The sequence below is a fragment of the Haliotis cracherodii genome, unplaced genomic scaffold (assembly GCF_022045235.1).
Source record: "Haliotis cracherodii isolate W230 unplaced genomic scaffold, xgHalCrac1.p SCAF_1, whole genome shotgun sequence".
Taxonomy (NCBI): Eukaryota; Metazoa; Mollusca; class Gastropoda; order Lepetellida; family Haliotidae; genus Haliotis; species Haliotis cracherodii.
The window spans coordinates 63424689-63446784 of record NW_027266264.1 but is presented as its reverse complement, the minus strand read 5'-3'; the positions used below and the strand labels follow the sequence as shown (position 1 = coordinate 63446784).

The 22096-nt window shown below is 40.8% G+C and overlaps 1 protein-coding gene across 7 annotated transcripts in view; it reads left to right on the top strand.

Moving 5' to 3' along the window:
- The window catches only part of LOC139453836 (rho guanine nucleotide exchange factor 28-like), a 251958-nt gene extending 230960 nt beyond the window's left edge, over positions 1–20998 (top strand). For all 7 annotated transcript variants that reach the window (XM_071235686.1, XM_071235454.1, XM_071235606.1 and 4 more), the window contains 14 exons: positions 141–266; positions 560–677; positions 1399–1556; positions 1862–2029; positions 2977–3166; positions 3721–3804; positions 4476–4582; positions 5155–5227; positions 6687–6845; positions 7272–7396; positions 9041–9277; positions 17507–17773; positions 18548–19460; positions 20302–20998. In XM_071235686.1, the coding sequence (XP_071091787.1) occupies positions 141–266; positions 560–677; positions 1399–1556; positions 1862–2029; positions 2977–3166; positions 3721–3804; positions 4476–4582; positions 5155–5227; positions 6687–6845; positions 7272–7396; positions 9041–9277; positions 17507–17773; positions 18548–19453 (2718 nt within the window). In that variant the 3' untranslated portion in view covers positions 19454–19460; positions 20302–20998. The remainder of the gene's footprint in view (positions 1–140; positions 267–559; positions 678–1398; positions 1557–1861; positions 2030–2976; positions 3167–3720; positions 3805–4475; positions 4583–5154; positions 5228–6686; positions 6846–7271; positions 7397–9040; positions 9278–17506; positions 17774–18547; positions 19461–20301) is intronic.
- Positions 20999–22096: the final 1098 nt, after the last annotated feature.

Below are 22096 nucleotides of genomic sequence, written 5' to 3'. Positions count from 1 at the left end.
AGTGTTTGAAGCAGTTGTAAAATCTACAAAACTGCCTGTCTTGTGATTGCATTGTCACTGAATGATGTGCTGTTAGGAATCAAATTCAATGGCTGCTGCTGCTTTTATTCTTTTATGAATATGAGTTGCTTCTGTTTCAGTTTGATGGTGAAAATGCTGTACAGATGAAGGCAGTCTATGGTGCATTCTGCAGCAAACACAAAGAAGCAGTGCAACTGTATAAAGACCTATGTAAAACTGACCGGAAAGTGCAAATATTCTTTAAAGTAAGTCAATTCAAAAGCATTCATGGATTTGATATTTTTTAAAGATTTCTTCACGTTCATTTAAATTTACTTGCTGTTATTAATTTTTTTCACATTAATTATTTTGAATATGTTTGAGATATTAAATTTACTTTAAGACAATTTAAGCTTGATCCTCAGTTTAAAGATTTATGATCAAACAGATGTTTCAATTAAGCTTAGTTTCTGACTTAACAAAATTTTTACTGATTAATATGTGTGTAGTATTGGAGTGGTATGGGTGTGATATTAACATCTCCCCTTTATTGTTTCAGTCATGTATTAACCACAGTGCTTGTAAGCGCCGAGATGTGCCCGATTTTATCCTGGGTGTGACTATACGTCTTTCAAAATACCCAATCCTTATTGAAGCAATATGTAAGAGTACTAAAGGTAAGATCATCTTGTCATCATACATGTTTTATGGTCATGCCTGGAATAGATGGCTGCTAAACATAAACACACAATGTGTCTTATATTTCATATACCTCAGAAACAAATTGTGTTCTCTCTACAATTATCTCAGTTGTGTTTATGTCTGGGGGATATAAAAGTTTGAATTGGAACACATGATAGAAGATCAACATCTCAATTGCAGTGATGTTTTGGTGTAGAAACACCATTATCACACAAGGGATGTTATGGAAGCAAGCAGGGCTATAAACATATACACAGTAAACTACGTTTATAACGAACACGTCCATTGGCTGTATATATATCTGTTGTATATATGCTGATAATGAAATACGGTTATAACGAACTAAAACTTCTGGGGCCACTTGCACAAAGCGATCTTAGCGCTAAGACTATTGTAAGCCTATGTTAAAGTATGGGAGTTACGATCATCTTAGCGCTAAGATCACTTTGTGCAAGTGGGCCCAGGTCCCTTGAGTTTGTTATAACTGTAGTTTATTGTATGTGTGATGCACATAGCGGTGTGATTACTATGGCGATAGAATATGCACAGAAACACCTTGGAAATTGTAACAGCGAGGTTAATCATATGCAGTCATCCTTAATTATTAACTGTCATCTTTTAATAATTAGACATATTATATTTCAAAATTTGAATATAACCGACAAGCTAATGAAACAATGTTTTTTTACTCTTTAGACAAAAAAGATCGTGACCTGTTAAGCAGAGCCCTTAACTGGAGTAAGGGGGTGTTGACGGATGTCAATGAGAGGGTTGCAAACTACGAAAAACTGGTTGAGATACAGAGTCGAATAGACTCACGAGCCACAACTGTGTTCAAGGGCAAGAAGTTCAAGGTAAGTCATACAAGGTGAAGGTTGCGAGGTGATGAGAACTGTAGCGTTTGTAGTCACTGCAGAATGTGACTATTGAGATGGATTGGCTAAGAATTGGTTTTGAGAAGTTTGAAGTGAGAAGTTTTTGGTGATTCTTTTGTAGTTATAGGGTAATAAATCATCCGTAACCTGTCAAGAACAGAAAGTTCATGTGATTTGCAATCTCTTTTTGTCTTAGAATGGAAATTATTTCCCTTTTGTTTTCATATTATTTGTTAATCAGTGTGCAGCTTCTCTGCTTCACTTAAACTGATCATCTATTTTAGCGCCAAGACATTACTCTGCGAGGTCGCAAGTTGGTGCACACGGGTTTGATTGGGTGGAAGAGTGCACGAGGCCGGATCACGGAGGTCCTGGCTATCGTCCTCACTGACCTCATCTTCTTTGTGCAGGAGAGCAACCAGAAATACACATTCTTTGTGCAGGATGGCAAGGTGAGATAACTGTGGAGCACTTTAAATACTGTGCAGTTGCCATGGAAATGTGTATCTTATAATTAGGCAGGCAAGGCAATGGTGGATAGTGTGCCTGTAACACAACATTCATTAGGAAAATTGTCTTTTTGATGTCCTAATAATGACACTGTTCAGAGGACACAAATTATTCCAAGTTGTATACAGTAGGGAAAATTCCTTGTGTGTTGTGTCCCTTGATCATGTCAGGATCCAGCGATTGTGAGTTTGAATCCCAGATTTGTTCTGATCCTGATCATTTGTCCATACCTGTGCTTGTGGGTTACCCTCATTGTGGGGAATCAGGGTTAGAATTGGTCCCCAATAAACCTCGGTCAGATGTGGTCGGGCCCAGTGATTTGGTTGATGGGATTGGAAGGAATTTTGTTTGCAGTATCAATCACTGTCAAGTCCAGACTCCATTCTTAATAGGCAGCGGTCATATAGGTGGAATATTGCTGAGTACCGTAAATGTCCGTGTATAAGCCGAATTTTGAGGACCAGAAAAAAGATTCTGTAGAAAGGGGTCGGCTTATCCATGGGATACACTTTTATGATAGTATTTTTCAGATCATGATCTGTCAGAAACATCGCCTGAATGACGGTCCGATAGATTAGAACTTCCCAAAAGTTTGGAAGTTGCCACGACTATAGTATAGTTTAGTGTTCAACAACAAACACACTGTGGGTTTCACTAGAGTGTTCAACCAGTCATTTCAGCCTCCTTCCCTCATGCAGTTGAAGCGCAGTACTATTCAGAAGGGCCAAACCCTCTCACTTACACATGTTTAGTAAACCCAGAAGCATTGTTGTCCAGAGTATTGCATGCTTGTTGTAAGACCTTATGATTGAGGATAGGGTGTTTAGAGTGTGTCTACTAGACTAGGTTGGCCTTAGTTGAGTATCATCTGCTCATATTTGTGTTCCAGTCCTGTGTGATACCACTGTACAAACTGCTAGTGAGAGAGAAGCGAGACACGAGGGATAGTCACGGCATCTACCTCATCTCCCAATACAGCAAGTACCCCGAGATGTATGAGCTCGTCTGCCGCTCGAAGGATGACAAAGAGGGATGGATCAAGGTCATCCAGATGGCCAATGAGAAGTGTCCACGGGAAGGTAGGCTTCCCCTGCAGTACAGTGCATTACACACAGGCTAGGAGTAACAGGGGTCCTAAACATGGAGAACAGGGAGCCGTTGTACAAAACAGCCTTGGTGCTACGATGATTGTAAGCCTATGTTAAAGTATGGGAGATCACCTTAGTGCTAAAATCACTTTGTTCAACGGCACCCAGTGCATTACACACATGCTAGGAGTTACATGAGTCTCAAGCTTGGAGAACAAGCAGAATTGTCATTTGACTAGTGATGTCACATTAACCAATATGACCTCCTGATGACTGTCCAGACTTATGTTGTAGATGGCCCATTGCAGATGGCTGGATTATAAGTCCTCTTTTCTCACCTGTTCCACATCTCTTTGGGACAGCCATCCAGGCCATTTTGTATCATATCGTGGATTTATTACGTGAACCTCTTCAAACCCTCAAACTCATGTCCTTGATTTGATTGACAGGAAAGCCCTCTGCAACAGATCATTTTCACTGTGACCAACTGCTTATGGTAGGGGATTGTCTGACATTGAGACTTATGGAAGTGGGTTCTGTTTCAGTGGAGGAGGAAGTACCATCGTCAGAAATGGAGGAAGAAAAACGGAAACTGGAGGAGAGGGCTGCCAAGGCAAAGCTGATCATTGGTCAGTTCTACATAAGTATTAGATATATGGTATTATTTTTTGTTAAGTCCTACTGTAAAAAGGAATTTAACCTTTTAATAGGTAAGTGCAAGTATATATGAACAATAAGTTAAGAATCAACAATACTGTGTTATCCATCAAAGGCAAAAGTTATTGTGACATGGGTCCTTTTCACTTACAAACCTTCATGTGAAGTTTTGGATTTGAACCAGGCAAAGTATTTATGGAGAACCTCAAAGAAATGCAACCAACCAAATGTCGTTGGTGGCGAATGCTTTTGCAATAAATAAGGAATATTCAGGAGAATATACCCCTGTAAAAGGCCACATATCCATTCCTATATCATTGTCACAATATGCAATCTTTGGAAGTTCAGAAAACCAACTTTTTTGATCATTTTATAGAGATTTCCCTAAGAGAAAATAACAGTATCATAGTGATATTATGCGATTGGGATACGATGACATGCATCAGCCAAGTCAGCGAGTCTGACTACCCGACCCTGTTAGTCTCCTCTTACGACAAGCATAGATGCCTTTTACGGCAAGCATGGGTTGCTGAAGACCTATTCCACCCCGGATCTTCAAGAGATTGCAGGAGAGGTACATGGTCATTACTGTGTAGATGTAGAGGAGTATATACTGTAACTGTATTACATTGTCTGTCCACAGATCAGCTACATATCAAGGACTCCGAAATCAAACACTGCTGTGACGAGAAGAACAAGCTGATGCTAGAGCTTCTCGACCTGTACAAGGCCAATGATGAACCAAACTCGGTAGGCGTTCATTTGAAATTGACTTATATTATTACGTTTATAAGACAAGGTATAAACGTAAAATTAGTGTGCATGATTTGTTTCAATCCACGGGCAAAAACATATTGGAGTAAATGAGTCAATGACAATAAAGGACTGCTTCATTAAAAAACATACAAAATGGTAGACAGTGATACACAATCGTTACATTGTTCAGTGGAACAGTGTTCAGTCAGACAATCAGGAAACGGTAGACTGCTCGTAAACATGGCCTATGTTTTTGTAAGTTTATGGGAACATAAACTCAATAGAAGTTGCTTGGTTAGCCAATGAAATGCCACAGAAACACTTGCAAGTTGTCAGTGAAGAAATCAGTTGTGCAACGGTTGACTTCTGTTTTCAACTTCTTTATTCTTGTTATGCATTTTAGTAAAGCTGCTGGTATATTTATCAAGCCTATTTCCCACATTTCTCCAATAGTAGACAGACTATCATTGGACTCTCCACATTTTGAAAAAAATGTTTTCTTGATAAAATAAATCTGGACTAAAGTCATGATAGAAGGTGGTACTCACACTGAATTCCTTTTCCAGCGTCCGAGCTCGATGCATGAGGAGGCGTCTGGCAGCGAGTCCCTGGAAGTCCTGCAAGCTGCTATGCATGAAGGTGTGTGTGAGAACAGTCTCAACATTGCTTGTGTCTGGCCACATGAGGAACAACAAGACAACTGAACTGAATGTGCTTAAGTCATACCATGCCTCTCCCCAGCCGCGTCATACCAAAAGACGTTAGAAGATGGTACTTGTTGTTACCCTGTCTGGCGCTCGGCATTAAGGGGCCAAAACAAGGACTGGTCGGCTTTGAGTCAGTATACTGTGTCTGAGTTGGGGGGGCATGGGTGGCCCAGTCGTCTAAGGCGCCGCAATTCGCTGTGCAGAGTTGCATCCCTTGGGCACGCAAGAAACCTATGATTGTGGGTTCGAATCCCGGGTCGCCCCGATTATGTTTCTAGGTTTGTCAGCACCATACCCGTGCCCGTGGGTTTCACCGAAGTGGTAAACGTCTGAGACCTGCATCACTTCGGGCTTTCCTCCCACATTAAGCTGACACGCCGCGATATAACTGGAATAATGTTAAAAGCGGCGTTAAACCCAACTCAGTGACTCACTCACTCACTGAGTGGGGTATTCATGTTAAACTGCGGCATGGTATCTCAGTGAGCTAGCACTATAAATCGGCATCAGTCCGGACTAGTACAAGCAGCCACATACACACACATACATGTGCATGCACGTCCCTATAGACAGATAGACACATTTATTTGTATAAGGCCATTTGACCCATTGTACAAAATACATTTACATTTTATTTATCTAAGAGTTACCTAATTGATACTTTTTTGTGTGTGTGTTGAGAACAAATACATTAGAAATTTTGCAAAATTTATCATTGTATCGTTGTTGGATAGTTGACAGAGTCTTTCTAAACAAAAATAATTATGATTAACTGTCTTTGGGATATACATTTCCCGCCGACTTGCATAAAGAGGACAGTTGTATATAACATGAAGTTCATCCTCAATTACATGACAGTGTTTACATAAGACGGCATTCTCCTCAATATTAGTCGCTATATAAGTGCAATAATCTTGGATGCGACGTTAAACCCCATTTCACCTCACCTCATACCATGCCTGTCTCATTTCATCCTCACATTGTGCTTGATGTACACATGTTCATATCCTCACCTGATGAAGGAGTAAGCATATCCCCCGAAATGTTGTGTTCCTCGATATAAAAAAGTTGACATCCATATATTCTCTTCCTTATAATGCAGTTATTTTTCAATTTGAGAAGCCAGTTTACAGGATTTGAGACTGGCAATAGAACATTAACAGTATCTGTTATATCTTGCCTGCATCGAGACATTGACAGAATATCATGGGTGCAGTGGATGATCTGTTGTATCTTGCCTGCATCGAGACATTGACAGAATATCATGGGTGCAGTGGATGACATGTTCTGTTGTATCTTGTGTGGACATCATGTTCTGTTGTATCTTGTGTGGACATCATGTTCTGTTGTATCTTGTGTGGACATCATGTTCTGTTGTATCTCATCTGCAGCTTCTCGATTGGCAACAATCCTGCAGGGAAGCGGAACCCACCTGAGTCGAAGTGTATCAAGCGTTGGAGAGCATGTCAGCAATTCCTTCGTTGCTATGCCGGTGCCAAAAAGAGCAGAGACATTTGCTGGTTTCGATAGCAGCCATGATGTCCCTAAAGGTAAAAGTACTGGTTATCTGTTGTAGTTGGCAGAAGTTACATAAGAACTGCTTACAGAGAACATGTATGCGGTTAAAACAATAGCTGATAGGTTGCTGACTGTGACTTGAACCCTAGCACCTAGGTAGAGACATCAATATTTTGCTTCAATTCACTCTGTAGAGTTATACCTCCCTTAGTTGTGCAAGGATCTGCTGATTCTGAGTTTTAAGATCCAAAGTTATTTGTTACTGATTCCTATTTCCTGATAGAAACTTCCATTCTTACACCATTCCTGTTTCCTGGACTGTAGCAACCAGCTATTGATCGGTCAGATATCTATTTTCCTTTACATGTTTTCCTTCTATTGACAAGGAAGTATATTTGATGTTTTATCCAGGAAAAAACATATTATTTGTTGCTTGACTGTGTACTGTTTCCTTGTAGGTGGCCTAAAGAAGCGGTTTGCGCCCCAGATCCGTGACATGGAGGGTCGCAGTCCTAGCTTGCTGAGTCTCGACAAGCTAGAAGGTGACAGTGGCACGTCGTCTATGCCGGAGTCCACTCCAGTGGTGGGTACACTCAAAATGCTTGCTGGTCTATCAGGGAATCACACAAACTGAAGTTTGTTGTTCGAGCCAGAAAATAGGCGTGGAAATTTGTGTCTCTGGGTCACATCCTTTTCGGTTGTATTCCCTCAGTTGGGCATAATCTGTCTGTCAAGTGTGGATAATATTTTCACTTATGATTATCTGTGGTGAACTATTTCTCAGCTGTGACTGGTGTGTAAATGTCCATTTGCTAATGGTATCAATATGGCTATGCACACAATGTCACCTGTAGATTTGGTGAACCTGCTTCATGAGTGTCTGATTAATTTAGCATAGCTGTGATGGAGCTTTGATATAACTGTATATATTTTTGTATATAAAGATATGGTTGATATTTTTTACAAACTTTTCACTTTGTTATAGCCATTACAGGAATCCTTTTGATTATTTTCTTCCTGACATAATGTATATTTCCAAACTGACCAAAAAAGATCAGCTCCCAAACTGTAACTTGCAAATCAGAGCCTACTGTCTGTTTTACAATTTTATGACTTGGAGCCTAAAGGAGTAAAATGGTTATGAACAAATGTATATAATTGTTTACTTTATCCCGGTTTGTAAATAATCTGGTGTGAAAATACTAACAAGTTATTTTTTGTTGCAAAAATAATGTCAGCTTGAGCAATAAGACACAACAGTTGCTTGTTGTGTTGATATTCTTCTTAGTGCAGAGAAGCCTTCTGTTGCCAGCATCAGGAAATATGTGTTTGGAAAAACAAAATTGAAACTTTTTGGGTAAAATAATTTATACGTTATTATGAACTTTGAAGCTGTTTACCATTTGTGGCCTGCTGAGGTTTTTGCAGACACAGGGGATCGGGTTCCTCAGGCCTGTGAGAACGAGTTATGTTACTGACACACTTACGTAATGCTCAGACACATCAGTGTCACGTAAACACAGACCCCTACAGAACGTTCACTTCAGCTGAAGTCTCTCCTCATGTACACAAGATTTCATGGTGTTTTTAAGATGAAGAAATCTTTATTTTTTATCTTTATCTTTTATCATATAATGAAAATCGTGAAAGATTTTTCATCCAAACTTGGTAGATGTATCAACCAGGGGCTGAAGTGCTGCCTTTTCCTATTGGAGGGGCAGGGGGGATTTGTCATCTTCTGATGACACTTGTAGGTTTTGTACTTCTTGAGTTTTAGCTTAAAGATTATTCCGTTTCATTGAGCAGATCAGCCTCTAGACATGCACAAGTCTCTAAGGCAATGATTATAAGTATCAATTCCTATATTATAGAAATAAAATGAACAAGTTGTCTCTGTGAAAGACCAGCTTATCTACATTTTTCTGGAGCATAATTTGAAAACTGTTTTCATCCAAGCGTGGTACATGTATTGACCAGTGGCTGAAGTGCTGCCTTTTGTTATATTTGGGGCCAAAGGGGTTTGTCATCTTCTGATGACTCTTATTATACTTCTTGAAAAGTTTTTTTGGGAGTTTGAGATTACAAGGTGGTACCATGATTGGGGGTGGGTAATTGGTTGGGGCAGTTGGGGGGAGAATCAGGGTGTCTTTCAGTGAGCACTTGTTTTGGTGAAAAGCTTTTTAAAATGAATATTTGATATTGGAAATATATTTTTGTCTGTCTCCAGGACCCAACGGTTAGTGATGTCCATCGTCAAGACTCAATCAAGCCTGCATCCCCTCTCCAGCGCTCCATTCCTCATGTTTGGGAGGAGCAGGACTCGAGGGGGTCCGATCGATCCAGTGACAAGGGATCACTTGGAGAGCTGTCAGCATCCTCCATATCATCCTTGCCACCATCCCAGGGCAACCAGGAACAACTCCTCTCTATATCCCAGCTCGTCAAGTATCTTCACAACCTGATGGTGAGTCCGCTGTGTCATTCATATCTGTCTCTCCCATTTAAACGTGTCTCTTATTCATATCTCTCTCTCCCATTTAAACATGTCTCTTATTCATATCTGTCTCTCCCATTTAAACATGTCTCTTATTCATATCTCTCTCTCCCATTTAAACATGTCTCTTATTCATATCTCTCTCTCCCATTTAAACATGTCTCTCATTCATATCTGTCTCTCCCATTTAAACATGTCTCTTATTCATATCTCTCTCTCCCATTTAAACATGTCTCTTATTCATATCTCTCTCTCCCATTTAAACATGTCTCTTATTCATATCTGTCTCTCCCATTTAAACATGTCTCTTATTCATATCTCTCTCTCCCATTTAAACATGTCTCTTATTCATATCTGTCTCTCCCATTTAAACATGTCTCTTATTCATATCTGTCTCTCCCATTTAAACATATCTCTCATTCATATCTGTCTCTCCCATTCATATCTGTCTCTCCCATTTAAACATGTCTCTTATTCATATCTGTCTCTCCCATTTAAACATGTCTCTCATTCATATCTGTCTCTCCCATTTAAACATGTCACTCATTCATATCTGTCTCTCCCATTTAAACATGTCACTCATTCATATCTGCCTCTCCCATTTAAACGTGTCTCTCCTATTCATATCTGTCTGTCCTATTCATACCAGTGTCTCCCATTTAAACCTGTCTCTGTCTCTCACATTAATATATGTCTCTCATTCATATCTGTCTCACCTATTTAAACCCATCTCTCATTCATACCTGTCTCTCCTATTCATATCTGTCTCTCACATTAATATATGTCTATCCCATTCGTATTTGTCTCTCCTATTTATATCTGTCTCTCCTGGGGGCACTGGTGGTCCTATTGTCTTAAGCGTTGCTATTCAATGTGCAGAGTTGTGTCCCTTAGGTGATCTGTAACTAATGATTGCAGGTTTGAATCCCGGTTTGCCCGGACTATTACTATGTTTGTCAACACAATACACATGCTTGTGGGTTTCACCATAGTGGTAAACGTCTGAGACCTGCATCACTTCGGGTTTTCCTCCCCACATCAAACTGACATAGCTGGTATAACTGAACTCACTCACTCACTCTTGTATGGCAATTTTCAGTGATGCCCCTTTCTCTTGTAATTTCACTTTATTTCACCCTGTCACCCAAAATCCACAAAACTAACCCTCTGGCACCCCCATCCCCATACACATCCCTCTTTCCTCTTGTAACTCATCTCTAATGTCACTGTCTCGCCCCCTCTATCCCCCTCACAAGACGACTTAAAATGTTTCACCACCCCTTTGAGATTTCGGGGTCGAAATAGTAGGCTTAAAATAACATTCATTCAGTCACACTTGTCTTTTGCTCATCAGGATGGTGGTGTAGCCTTTTGGTTAAAGCGTTTGCTCGTCATGCCAAAGACCTCTCCGATTCCTTACATGAGTACAATGTGTGAAGCCCATTTCTGTTGCCCCCGCCTTGATGTGGCTGGAATATTGCTAAAATCGGCGTAAAACAATGCTCACTCAGTCACTCACATTTGCTCATCAAATATCAACTCAATCTCTTGGCGAGACAATACAAGCTGAACTGACATGGCCCACATGGTGACATACACTGATACACTGAACAACACTAAATAATATAATCTGTAGCAGAATCGCGGCGGTCTGGTAGCCTAGTGGTTAAATCGTTCGCTCGCCACGCCGAAGACCCAGGTTCGATTCCCGACATGGGTACAATGTGTGAAGCCCATATCTGGTGTCCCCTGCCGTGATATTGCTGGAATATTGCTAAAAGCGGCGTAAAACCATACTCACTCACTCACTGTAGCAGAATCACAAAGGGTATATGTCGTTATATGAGTTAGGGATGAGGGATGCACATGTACCCCTTTAGATACTGCCACTACAAATCTTGTCTACATGTTTCATCTGCAATTGTAAATGGATTAAAACAAATTAAAATTTGATAGAAAACAGCTTTTTGATTGAGCTGAGGTTAACTTGTGCTATGTCATGTGACCTTCACTGACTCGTAAACAACATGCGTCTTTTTCCTTCGTGGCGGGGGTAAAGGGATTTGTTCTCTTGCTCAGAAATTTATTTCACTCCCAGGCAGGTAGCATAGTACTTTATCAAGGCCACATGAACAAATCAGATCTAAACATGGGATATGGAGGTGAGATACTCTGATATGACTTGTAACAATTTCCCCACATTACGACCAGGATTCTTCACTCCGAAATCCATAAACCAAGGATTACAACAGTCCTTAGAAGATATTCAAATGAAATGGGTTTTTTATTGTATTTTAGAAAGACGTCTGGAACTTTATTCTATGCTGTCTGAGTTTTACAATCAGTTATGTTTTAGTCTGTAAAATTAACACCACACTTTGCTGCACAGAATACACAAGCTTGTTTACTGAGGAAACAAAATAACACACAATATCCACCATGAAATCGATGAATATGGTTCTCAATGAGAGACTGCATCTGGTCATGTCATGTTGGCACAAGTAGGCACAAGTAGGCACAGATCCAGTGACAAACTGATGTCTACTTTTTGAAGAACCCTAATGCAGACAAAAAGTAACAGCTGCTGGATAAGTTTCCCTCAGACGACATTACGCAGAGCAAAAAATGCAGATATGGTTTACAAGAAATTGATGATGAAAGGACTTTGAAACTTCAAGGAATTCTGCTTTGTATATTTTTCTTATATGCTTAAGCATGTAAAATTCTCTCATTTCTTGTCTTGTTAATATTTTTGCTACTTTATGATTTCAAATGCGTGTTGAAATTTATTCTGCTAGAGACTTAATTGTTTATTCAAATGTTCTTTGGCGGTGTGCATTTATGGCATATGCTTCTCTTTTGAGGGAATTACAGCAGAAATGTCTGAAAACTCTATCTGAACTCCTTTGATGATATTTGTGAGAATTTTGAAACTCGTTTGAGATAAATATTTCAAAGCTTTGTGTAAACAGACTTGATCATAATATCAACATGATCATAATTGAAGAAAATATTTAATCGGGTAAGCATTTGTATTGAACATGATATGCAAACGTTTGGAAGGAATTTGTGAATACTGAGGTAAGTGAAGCTGCTTTTCAAAATTAATTGAGATGTAAATAATTTCTAGATTAGATATACCTGGGTTACTGGTCTATGGCTGATTGAGGACTGTTTATTGTTCACCACTGGGGTGTCTCTCTTAGAGGTGTTGTAAAGGGGAGTCGCTCTTAGAGGTTATAAAGGGGTGTCTCTCTTAGAGGTGTTGTAAGGGGTGTCTCTCTTAGAGGTGTTGTAAAGGGGTGTCTCTCTTAGAGGTGTTGCAAAGGGGTGTCGCTCTTAGAGGTTATAAAGGGGTGTCTCTCTTAGAGGTGTTGTCAAGGGGAGTCACTCTTAGAGATTATAAAGGGGTGTCTCTCAGAGGTGTTGTAAGGGGTGTCTCTCTTAGAGGTGTTGTAAAGGGGTGTCTCTCTTAGAGGTGTTGCAAAGGGGTGTCGCTCTTAGAGGTTATAAAGGGGTGTCTCTCTTAGAGGTGTTGTAAAGGGGTGTCTCTCTTAGAGGTGTTGCAAAGGGGTGTCGCTCTTAGAGGTTATAAAGGGGTGTCTCTCTTAGAGGTGTTGTCAAGGGGAGTCACTCTTAGAGATTATAAAGGGGTGTCTCTCAGAGGTGTTGTAAGGGGTGTCTCTCTTAGAGGTGTTGTAAAGGGGTGTCTCTCTTAGAGGTGTTGCAAAGGGGTGTCGCTCTTAGAGGTTATAAAGGGGTGTCTCTCTTAGAGGTGTTGTAAAGGGGTGTCTCTCTTAGAGGTGTCTCTCTTAGAGGTGTTATAAAAGGGCTCTCTCTTAGAGGTTATCAAGGGGTGTCTCTCTTAGAGGTGTTGTAAAGGGGTGTCACTCTTAGAGGTGTTATAAAGGAGTGTCATTCTTAGAGGTGTTGTAAAGGGGTGTCTCTCTGGTAATCCTTAATGTGACTTATAGGGGTGTGACACATAGGGCTGTCTTATAGGAGTGTCCTTTAGGGGTGTGACACATAGAGGTGTCTTATAAGGGTGTGACATATAGGGTTGTCTTATAAGGGTGTGACACATAGGGCTGTCTTATAGGGGTGTCCTTTAGGGATGTGACACATAGGGCTGTCTTATAAGGGTGTGACACATAGGGGTGTCTTATAGGGGTGTGACACATAGGGTTGTCTTATAGGGGTGTGACACGTAGGAGTGTCTTATAGGGGTGTGACACATAGTGGTGTCTTATAAGGGTGTGACAGATAGGGGTGTCTTATAGGGGTGTCCTTTAGGGGTGTGACACATAGGGCAGTGACACATAGGGCTGTCTTATAGGGATGTGACACATAGGATTGTCTTATAGGGGTGTGACACGTAGGAGTGTCTTATAGGGGTGTGACACATAGGGATGTCTTATAGGGGTGTGACACAGGGGTGTGACACATAGGGGTGTCTTATAGGGGTGTGACATGTAGGAGTGTCTTATAGGGGTGTGACACATAGGGGTGTCTTGTAGGGGTGTGACACATAGGGATGTCTTATAGGGGTGTGACACATAGGGGTGTGACACATAGGGGTGTCCTTTAGGGGTGTGACACATAGGGGTGTGACACATAGGGTTGTCCTTTAGGGGTGTGACACATAGGGGTGTGACACATAGGGGTGTGACACATAGGGTTGTCTTATAGGGGTGTGACACAGGGGTGTCTTATAGGGGTGTGACAGATACGGGTGTCTTATAGGGGTGTGACAGATAGGGATGTCTTATAGGGATGTGACAGATAGGGATGTCTTATAGGGATGTGACAGATAGGGGTGTCTTATAGGGGTGCGACAGATACAGGTGTTATATAGGGGTGTTACACAAGGCTTCCCTTGTAATCCTCAATGTGACATTTATGTCTTTTTCTTCTGGACCTGTTCAAGTTTGAAACAATTACTCCTCCAGCCTCACCTCAACCGAAAGTTGCCTCCATGAGTTGAAAGAGAATTGGCTCTGAGGAGGACGTTCATGTATTTCTTGTCTCTGGGAGGAAGGAGTTAAGTCAGTTATGAGGGAAGTAGTTTTGAGGAAATTGTGAGTGGTTCAGAGATCACAGGATAACTGTATTGACATTAATAAAAGAAAGTGATTATCACACGGTATAAGAAGTTTATTGATTGATGAGATAATGAGCTATGTGTATTTTACTGTTGTCTTTTTACCTTTCATTGTCTGGAATACTGTGTAGATTGATGTCTGGGGAAACTGACAATATGATGACACCAATACTCTATATTGACTGTGGACAAACGTGGCTTTGTGTCACAAGATATCAAAATACAGTAACAAAAAATCTACCATTGATTTTCTTAGGATGAAGTGAATTTCTGGTCAATATTTTATTATGTCAGTTCAGTTTATTTAAGACTAACTGTTTATCCATAGAACTCCGACATCAAACTTAACCCGCTTAATATGACGAATTGCTTAAAAATCCATTTCCTTAAAAAAGCAAAATCTTCCGTCTTCAGAAATCAGAATCTTATAATTATCAGCTAGTGATGCTTTTTGTCAGCAGGTCGATTTTATATTGACATTTCTTCAACTTGCAAGGTACTTCAGTTAGAAAAGTTTGACATTCAGTCCAATAAAAAGTTGAAGTGCCCAAGGCATTGAATACCTTCATCAATTTGCAGTACTTCAGATCAATCCAAATGTATTTCTCATCTTTGTCTTGTTGAGAGTTGAATTTCCCCACCCTCCTCTCAATTACATGACAGAGACTTTCATTCCTGGAGAAGCAATGGTTGATGCTTTGTACCAGTTCTATTGCATATTGAAATGGAAGGACCATGCCACGCCAAAGTCCTCCTGACTCCTAATATCAATGTTCACAAAGCCCGTCTTTTTTGGCTTTAGAAAACTTTTATTAAGCAATTGAAACTTTGGTTCTTATGCTGGAGGCGTTTATTGACAATTTAATAGTGGGCTTATTTGGATATCTCTCCATGCCAGTTAATCACGCAGAGGCAGTGTATGGCTGTGTACTTAGACTACAGACAGGGGTAGCTGGCTAAGGGGCTTGTTTGGTTTACACTTGCGTACCTCCCCGGGTTTATTCTGTCAATACTGAGCCTCAGGATGGTGCTCAATCACGACTGGGATTCAGTGCCATTAAATTGCTTTTTTTATTGATATTCAAAACCGGTTTTGATCAATTTTTTTGTTTACTATTTCCTCGCCCTTTGATAGCGAAGTGCTTGAGGTGGTGTTTCTACTGGTTCCTGTATTGATGACAGAGAGGATTCACAATAATTGATACTTTAGATTCCTACTTTTTGAAGAAACTATGATTCTAGATGTTTTGGTAACCAGCATTGATACAAGATGGGATTCAAAATTATTGATAATTTGCATTTCCACTTTTTGAAGAAACTTTAATTCTTGATGGTTTTGCATCCGTTTCAGTAAGTGTAGTTCATAAACTTCAAAATGTTTGCGAATAGAAATGTCAGACTTACCAACAAAGCCAGAAATGCAATAGTTTTTATCCAGGTATTCGAAGAAACATAAGATCGCCTCATTGCATCGGTTTCTTTAACAAAAAAAAGGAAAAGGATTATGTCAGAGGTGTGTTTGGATTATTAGAACCTAGGGACCTACTAAATATGTAATGTTCTGACATTAGGGTTACGTTCTGTTTAAGTACTCATTGGGTTTATTTTTTTATATATTCCCGACATGGAAATGTTCAAAATTATTTTTTCCAATGAGGCTTAAGTTGTTGACCTGAAGCAACCTTGCCCCTCTCTGTGAGACTGGCAGATGACAGTGGAATTGCTAGTTGAGTTGGTGGAAGTGTCAGGGACGTGTGTTTATGTTTGGGAACTGTGTGCCAGCCACAAACAGCCCCTGTGACAGTAATGGAGGCTAACATTTGAGAGAGGGGTTATGTTACCTTGTAGCCCTCTAAACACTGACAAACACACTTGCCTGGATTACACAAATGTTCTTTTCAAATGTTAAATTTACAAAAAGTGTTTCAGCATGGAAATTGATACCCTGTGAAAAAAACTTCCTGTCAAGAATGATAAGTTAAAAAAAATATTATGAAAATGTTTCTTCAAATATATTTTTTTCAAAGGTGTAATATAAATGTATCCCAATTTAAAGTTTGAAAAAGCTTTAGACATTAAGCTAGCTAGATTCTAAACGTGACACAGACGCTTTGCCACAGTGTTATTAAAAGTGGGATTATTATTGGCTTGGCAGTGTAGGGGGCATATAACTGATGTCTGCATGTGTTTTTTGTTGTGAAGTTGAACGAGATTGTTAAAAAGAATTCAACAAGACACGTGTAGGTTTATCTATTAATGCAGATCTTTGACAAAAAGATGTAAAGAATAAATAATCATGTTTTGTTGTTATCCCCAAATCCAATCTTAACCCATTTCTTAAATGAACGAAGAGTAATTATCGTTAATGTATCAATCCAGCTAAATTATTGGACAAATATTTGTTCTGTAACTTTCTGTTTTGGTTCAGCTCATATGTACTTGATGTGATGTGATCAGATTCACCATACAAAGATAAAAAATCCTGCTCATTTCATCAGAATAGATAACAGAAAGAACCCATCTTTACATAGCATAAAGATTGTGAAGAGCAATGACTCCCTGTAACCAGTCTAAAGAGAAGGGCATGAGCAGTACCGTAATAATTGGATTTGCGTTATCAACAACATGTTACAGCGAAACACATCTTTGTCCTGTGGATTATTCAAATTTCGAGGTTTTTGGGGACAGTGGGGTAGCCAGATGGTTAAGGTGTTGGCTTGTCTTGCCAAAGACCTGGGTTAATATTTTCTGACATAGGTACAGTGTATGAAGTCCTTTTCTGGTTTCCTCTTACCATGATATGGAATGGAACATTGTTAACTGCTGCATATAACACCTCACTCACTCACTCACTCACTCACCGACCCACCCACCCACCCACTCATCCACCCACCCACTCACCCATTACTCACTCACCCACCCACTCACCCATTACTCACTCACCCACCCACCCACACACACACTCACTCACTCACTCACTCACTCACTCACTCACTCACTCACTCACCAACCCACGCACTCACTCACCCACTCACTCACTCACTCACTCGCTCAGCACATACTAAGCCTGACACTAACTGTCTGGACTTGCCTTCCAGAATCTGACAGCCCAGCAAGGCACTGCAGTAGAGAGTCTTCGGGCCCAGCTAGCTGAGGCCAATGAGAAGATCAACAAGCTGTCTGCGGACATGTCAGACAGGAAGACAGGATACCGCCACAACCAGCTGGAGGAGCTTCGCAACCTGCAAGAGAACATCAGCCGCGAGAAGGCCGAGTGGGAGAAGGAGAAGAGCCGTGAGGAGAGGTTCCTGGATCAGAGGAGAGAACAACTGGAGGATGAGAGGAGGAGGTTGGAGAAGAGAGAGGTGGGCTGTAATAGAGATAGCTCGATCTAGGCTCCACGATAGTGATTATTATCGGTTACTTGGGGGCTGACCTTTTTAACATTGTGGGAGGGGGTCTGGATTGTTTCCAGAAAAGTGGAAAAATAATTTGTTCTCAGGTTTTGCGAAAAGAATGAGTTGTTCACCGGACCTACAGGATGTTCTGACAAATATGTGACGTGGGTCCCGAGAACTGTTTAGCTGCTTCTTTGAGATAAATATATTGAGGATCCCACCCTTGTGTCATTGATATCCTATATGTCAACACTAGTTTTAAACTTTTGTTTAAGAGTGTTGATATTATTGATGTCAAGAGACACGAGGATGAGATTCTATTTATCATCCAAAATCATTGTTTCAACTTTGTCATGTTGTAAAGAGTAATAAGCAGTGACTTAAAGCTATCCAGCTGACAGATTAATGATGTCATTTGACTGTGATGTCATGGTAACCGATGCCATGACAATGGTTTGCGAAGTATTGTGATGGAATTTCATTGCAGCCATATTTCCTAGGATGATAAATGTACGTCTTGAAGCACTGACAAAACACACACAAAAAAATTCACCAACAATATTCACAGCTGATTACAAATTCCCAAATTAAGATTGAGAGAAATCCCAAATCAAGATTTTTAGATGTTATATTTTGGCAAAGTTCACTGATACTTCCTTGTAACATTAATAAAGAGGGACAACAGGACCAACAATTTCATCTGAAAAAGCAAGTTAATTATTCTATTTCCTTTGTATGTAGGCTGACATTCGTGCTAAGAAGGATGAACTCCAACGTCAACGAGAGACTTTGCAGCGGCAAATTGACCTGATGAAAGAACAGAACATCAATGTCCCTTCCCCCTTCTTCTCCACTCCGACTGAGGGGGTTTCCAGCCCGTCAAGTGAGCGTGAAACTAGCCCCCAACAGGTTTCAGCAGCTGATAAACAACGAGAACTTGCCCACCGCAGGTCGGCATCGGCAGAGTTCTTCAACCCTCCACCAGATTTTGATCTAGTTTCTCATCAAAGGGAGTCCAGCCAACCAGTTGACCTCTCAAGCAGCATCTCCAGCAATAACCGACAGCCACGACTGTCTGTCGGCAACCTGCACAACGTCAACGCACCTGCAGCATCCAAACAAAACCTACCAATGCATCTTCTAAGTGCTAAGAATGAACAAAAGACGCAAGGAGTGAAAGTCCAGCAGTTGCCCTTGAAGCTCTCGGCGAGTGGAAGTCAGATCGGATCATCAATACCTCCTCCCAGCAATCAGCAACAACATCAGCAACATCACCAGCAACATCACCAGCAACAACATCAACAACAACAACATCAACAACAACAACAGCAGCAGCAACAGCAGCCTCACAGAGTATCCAGCACAGGTTCACTCAGCTCTGTTGCATCTAATGCTGCACAAAGTCCCAACAATATGTCTGGAACCCCGGCCCAGTCGCGATCAGGATCAAGTCTCCGGCGCTCGTCGCCGACGCGCACTGCCCCAGGACTTTCCAACCTGATGAAACTGGCAGAGCCCAATTCAGGAGGCAAACGTCGAAGCCCTTCTCAGGCAGCTCCCGGTCAACAACAGTCACCCCCAAACTCACAGAGGAACCCCTCCGGACCACAGAAACCAAGCAAGCCTGGTGATGTCTACTACTTCTAATTCTCAGGTAAGGAATCCTCAAAACAAAAAGTTAGGACTTGGAATGAACTCCCCAGTTATTCAACTCAGTTCCTTCTTTCCATGCATCCTGGTTTGGAGAGGTTAAAACATTAGCTTTTCTAACAAACAGATGGTTTAAGTCCTTACATAGAAATCACATTGTGTCGGACGGTGGGGTAGGCAGAATAGCATTGAAACATTATGTGAATGGATCACTCAAAATCACTGATGACACCAGATGTTTGTGAGAAGGGTCAGCATGTCTTGTCCTACTGATAGCAATGCTTGCCTGTGATATGGCTGAAAGATTGCTAAATGCAGCATAAACTGTACTCACTCTGGGATCAGACCCGTGAAGATCCGGGGAGGATTGGTCTTCAACAACCCACGTTAAATGCGACTGTGCTTGTCATAAGAGGTGACCAACGGGATCTGGTGGTCAGACTCGCTGACTTGGTTGATACATGTCATCGTATCCTAATTGCGTGGATCGATGATCATGATGTCAATCACTGGAGTGTCTGGTCCAGATTAAATTTTTTACAGACTGCTGTCATATAGCTGGAATATTGCAGAGTGTGGCGTTAAACAACAAACAAACAAACAAACACTCTGGGGTCGTGGGGTAGCCTAGTGGTTAAAGCAGTACGTCGAAGGCCCGGATTCGATTCCCCCCATGTGTGAAGCCAATTTTCCGGTGTCCACTGCCATGACATTGCTGGAATATTGCTAAAAGTGGTGTAAAACCATACTCACTCACTGTACTCACTCTGATTGTGTCCACTGTGATATGATATGAAACATAAAGCAGTTCTTATTTGGTTAACAGGTTTTGCCATTTTTTTCAGGACTCTTTTGCCCTGTGATGTGGAGTAACGCCTCTGTGATGGTATAGACAGAGGCAGGCAAGACCAGCAGATCCAGGCTAAAGAGGAGGCTGTGAGCTAGCATCACTTACTGCAACACGCACAAATTGCTGTGTACGTTCGTGTAGGGAGGGTCTGTCACGACCAATGTTTGTTGTGTAGTTTTCGTTTACCGTATATTTATATTACCATGGATATCTATAAAGGAAGAGGAAGAGCCTCCTGAGATGGGATCTGTGGATCTGTGGGCGTAACAGCATGCGGACATGTCAGACCTTGCTGGACTGAAGATGGTGGAGGGTTGCACCGTTCAGGCTGCAGAGAGCTGTCCCGGTATTGATGTCACTCCATCTGTACGCTTCAAGGGTGTCGAGGTCGGCAAATGTGGAAGCTGTGAAATGGTGTTGATGTGACAGTGGATGTGGCTGTAAAACTGGCAGCAATGATTCTGTGCATGAAGGATGAACCTTGATTTGACTTAAGGAGATACCACGTGATGGTATCTCACCTACTTGACTTACCTCCCTTTGATAGGGACTTGATGATGTCCGACACCTTGTGTCACACGTGGTGACCTGGGTCGGTATCTTACTTGGTGCCTATATAGGCGTCAACCATGACATTGTGGGCACTTGTTGCCTTGGACTACGCTACCGGATTGGACCAGGATCTCAGAGTCTGGATCAGACTGAGGATTCTGAGCTGCCCATCCGTGCCCGCTGCCAAATGTTCAGGTGAATGGAGGATGGGTGGGCAGAGCACGGACATGTAACAGCTGGCGTCAGCCATGTCAGTTACTGTACAGTCACCGAAAATGTGCTAGGGAATTTTATACACCATATTTTATTATTGTGTAATCAAAACAAACCTATTTTAGTTTAAAACATATGCTTATGTCTCGTAGAATTTCTATTATTATTCACAATGATATTGCCTTTAAATATTACGAGGCATATGTACAGGATTAATTGTAGCTTAATGAACAAACAAGCCCGATAAATGGATGGATGATTAAAAGAAGAAGATGCGGAGTCACATTTATAATTATTTTACTAATATCATCAGTGGATGAGAGTCATTGTACAAAACCAATGCATTTGTTTGATGAACAAGTTTGCTATAACAAGCAGTGCAATATACTCATGGCTGACCTGTGGTTTACCTATGGTTTTCAGTGGTTTACCTGTGGTTTACCTGATTTACCATCTCTAGTCACGCTGACAGAGAGATAATCTTGTAAGGTTACATTTTTCGATGAAGGAATCATGATTGTGTTTCTGGATGTGCCTTGAAATGATAAGGACATTTTCTAATTTTTATGAATGTGACTGCCATGGGAGTTTGTTGCAAGGGCATTTCTGTGTGGGCATCTGAAGGAGGACAACTAATGATATTACTTGTTATGTGCAAACTCTACAGATATGTATTCTCAGTTGTTTGGATTTTTATTAATGCATGTTAAAAGTATTTAACCTAGGATTTTTAGATTTTCTTTGAGACTGAGGTGACGTGAACACTACACTATAGGGTTTAAAAGGAATATTGACACATATCACACTGGATATGCAAATATGTATGGAATGTCTAATTCCCGTCATAATGAGGCAAGAATTATTTTTTCATGATTGGAATATAAATACCTTTAGCACTTGATCAAATAGCAGAGAACATATCATTCTATTGCTCTGACAGTTTTCTAGTGTTAGTAACGAACATGTGTGTTTTGTTTTATTGGACTACTTACAATTTGAACCTAAACAAGTGTGTTTAGTGTATT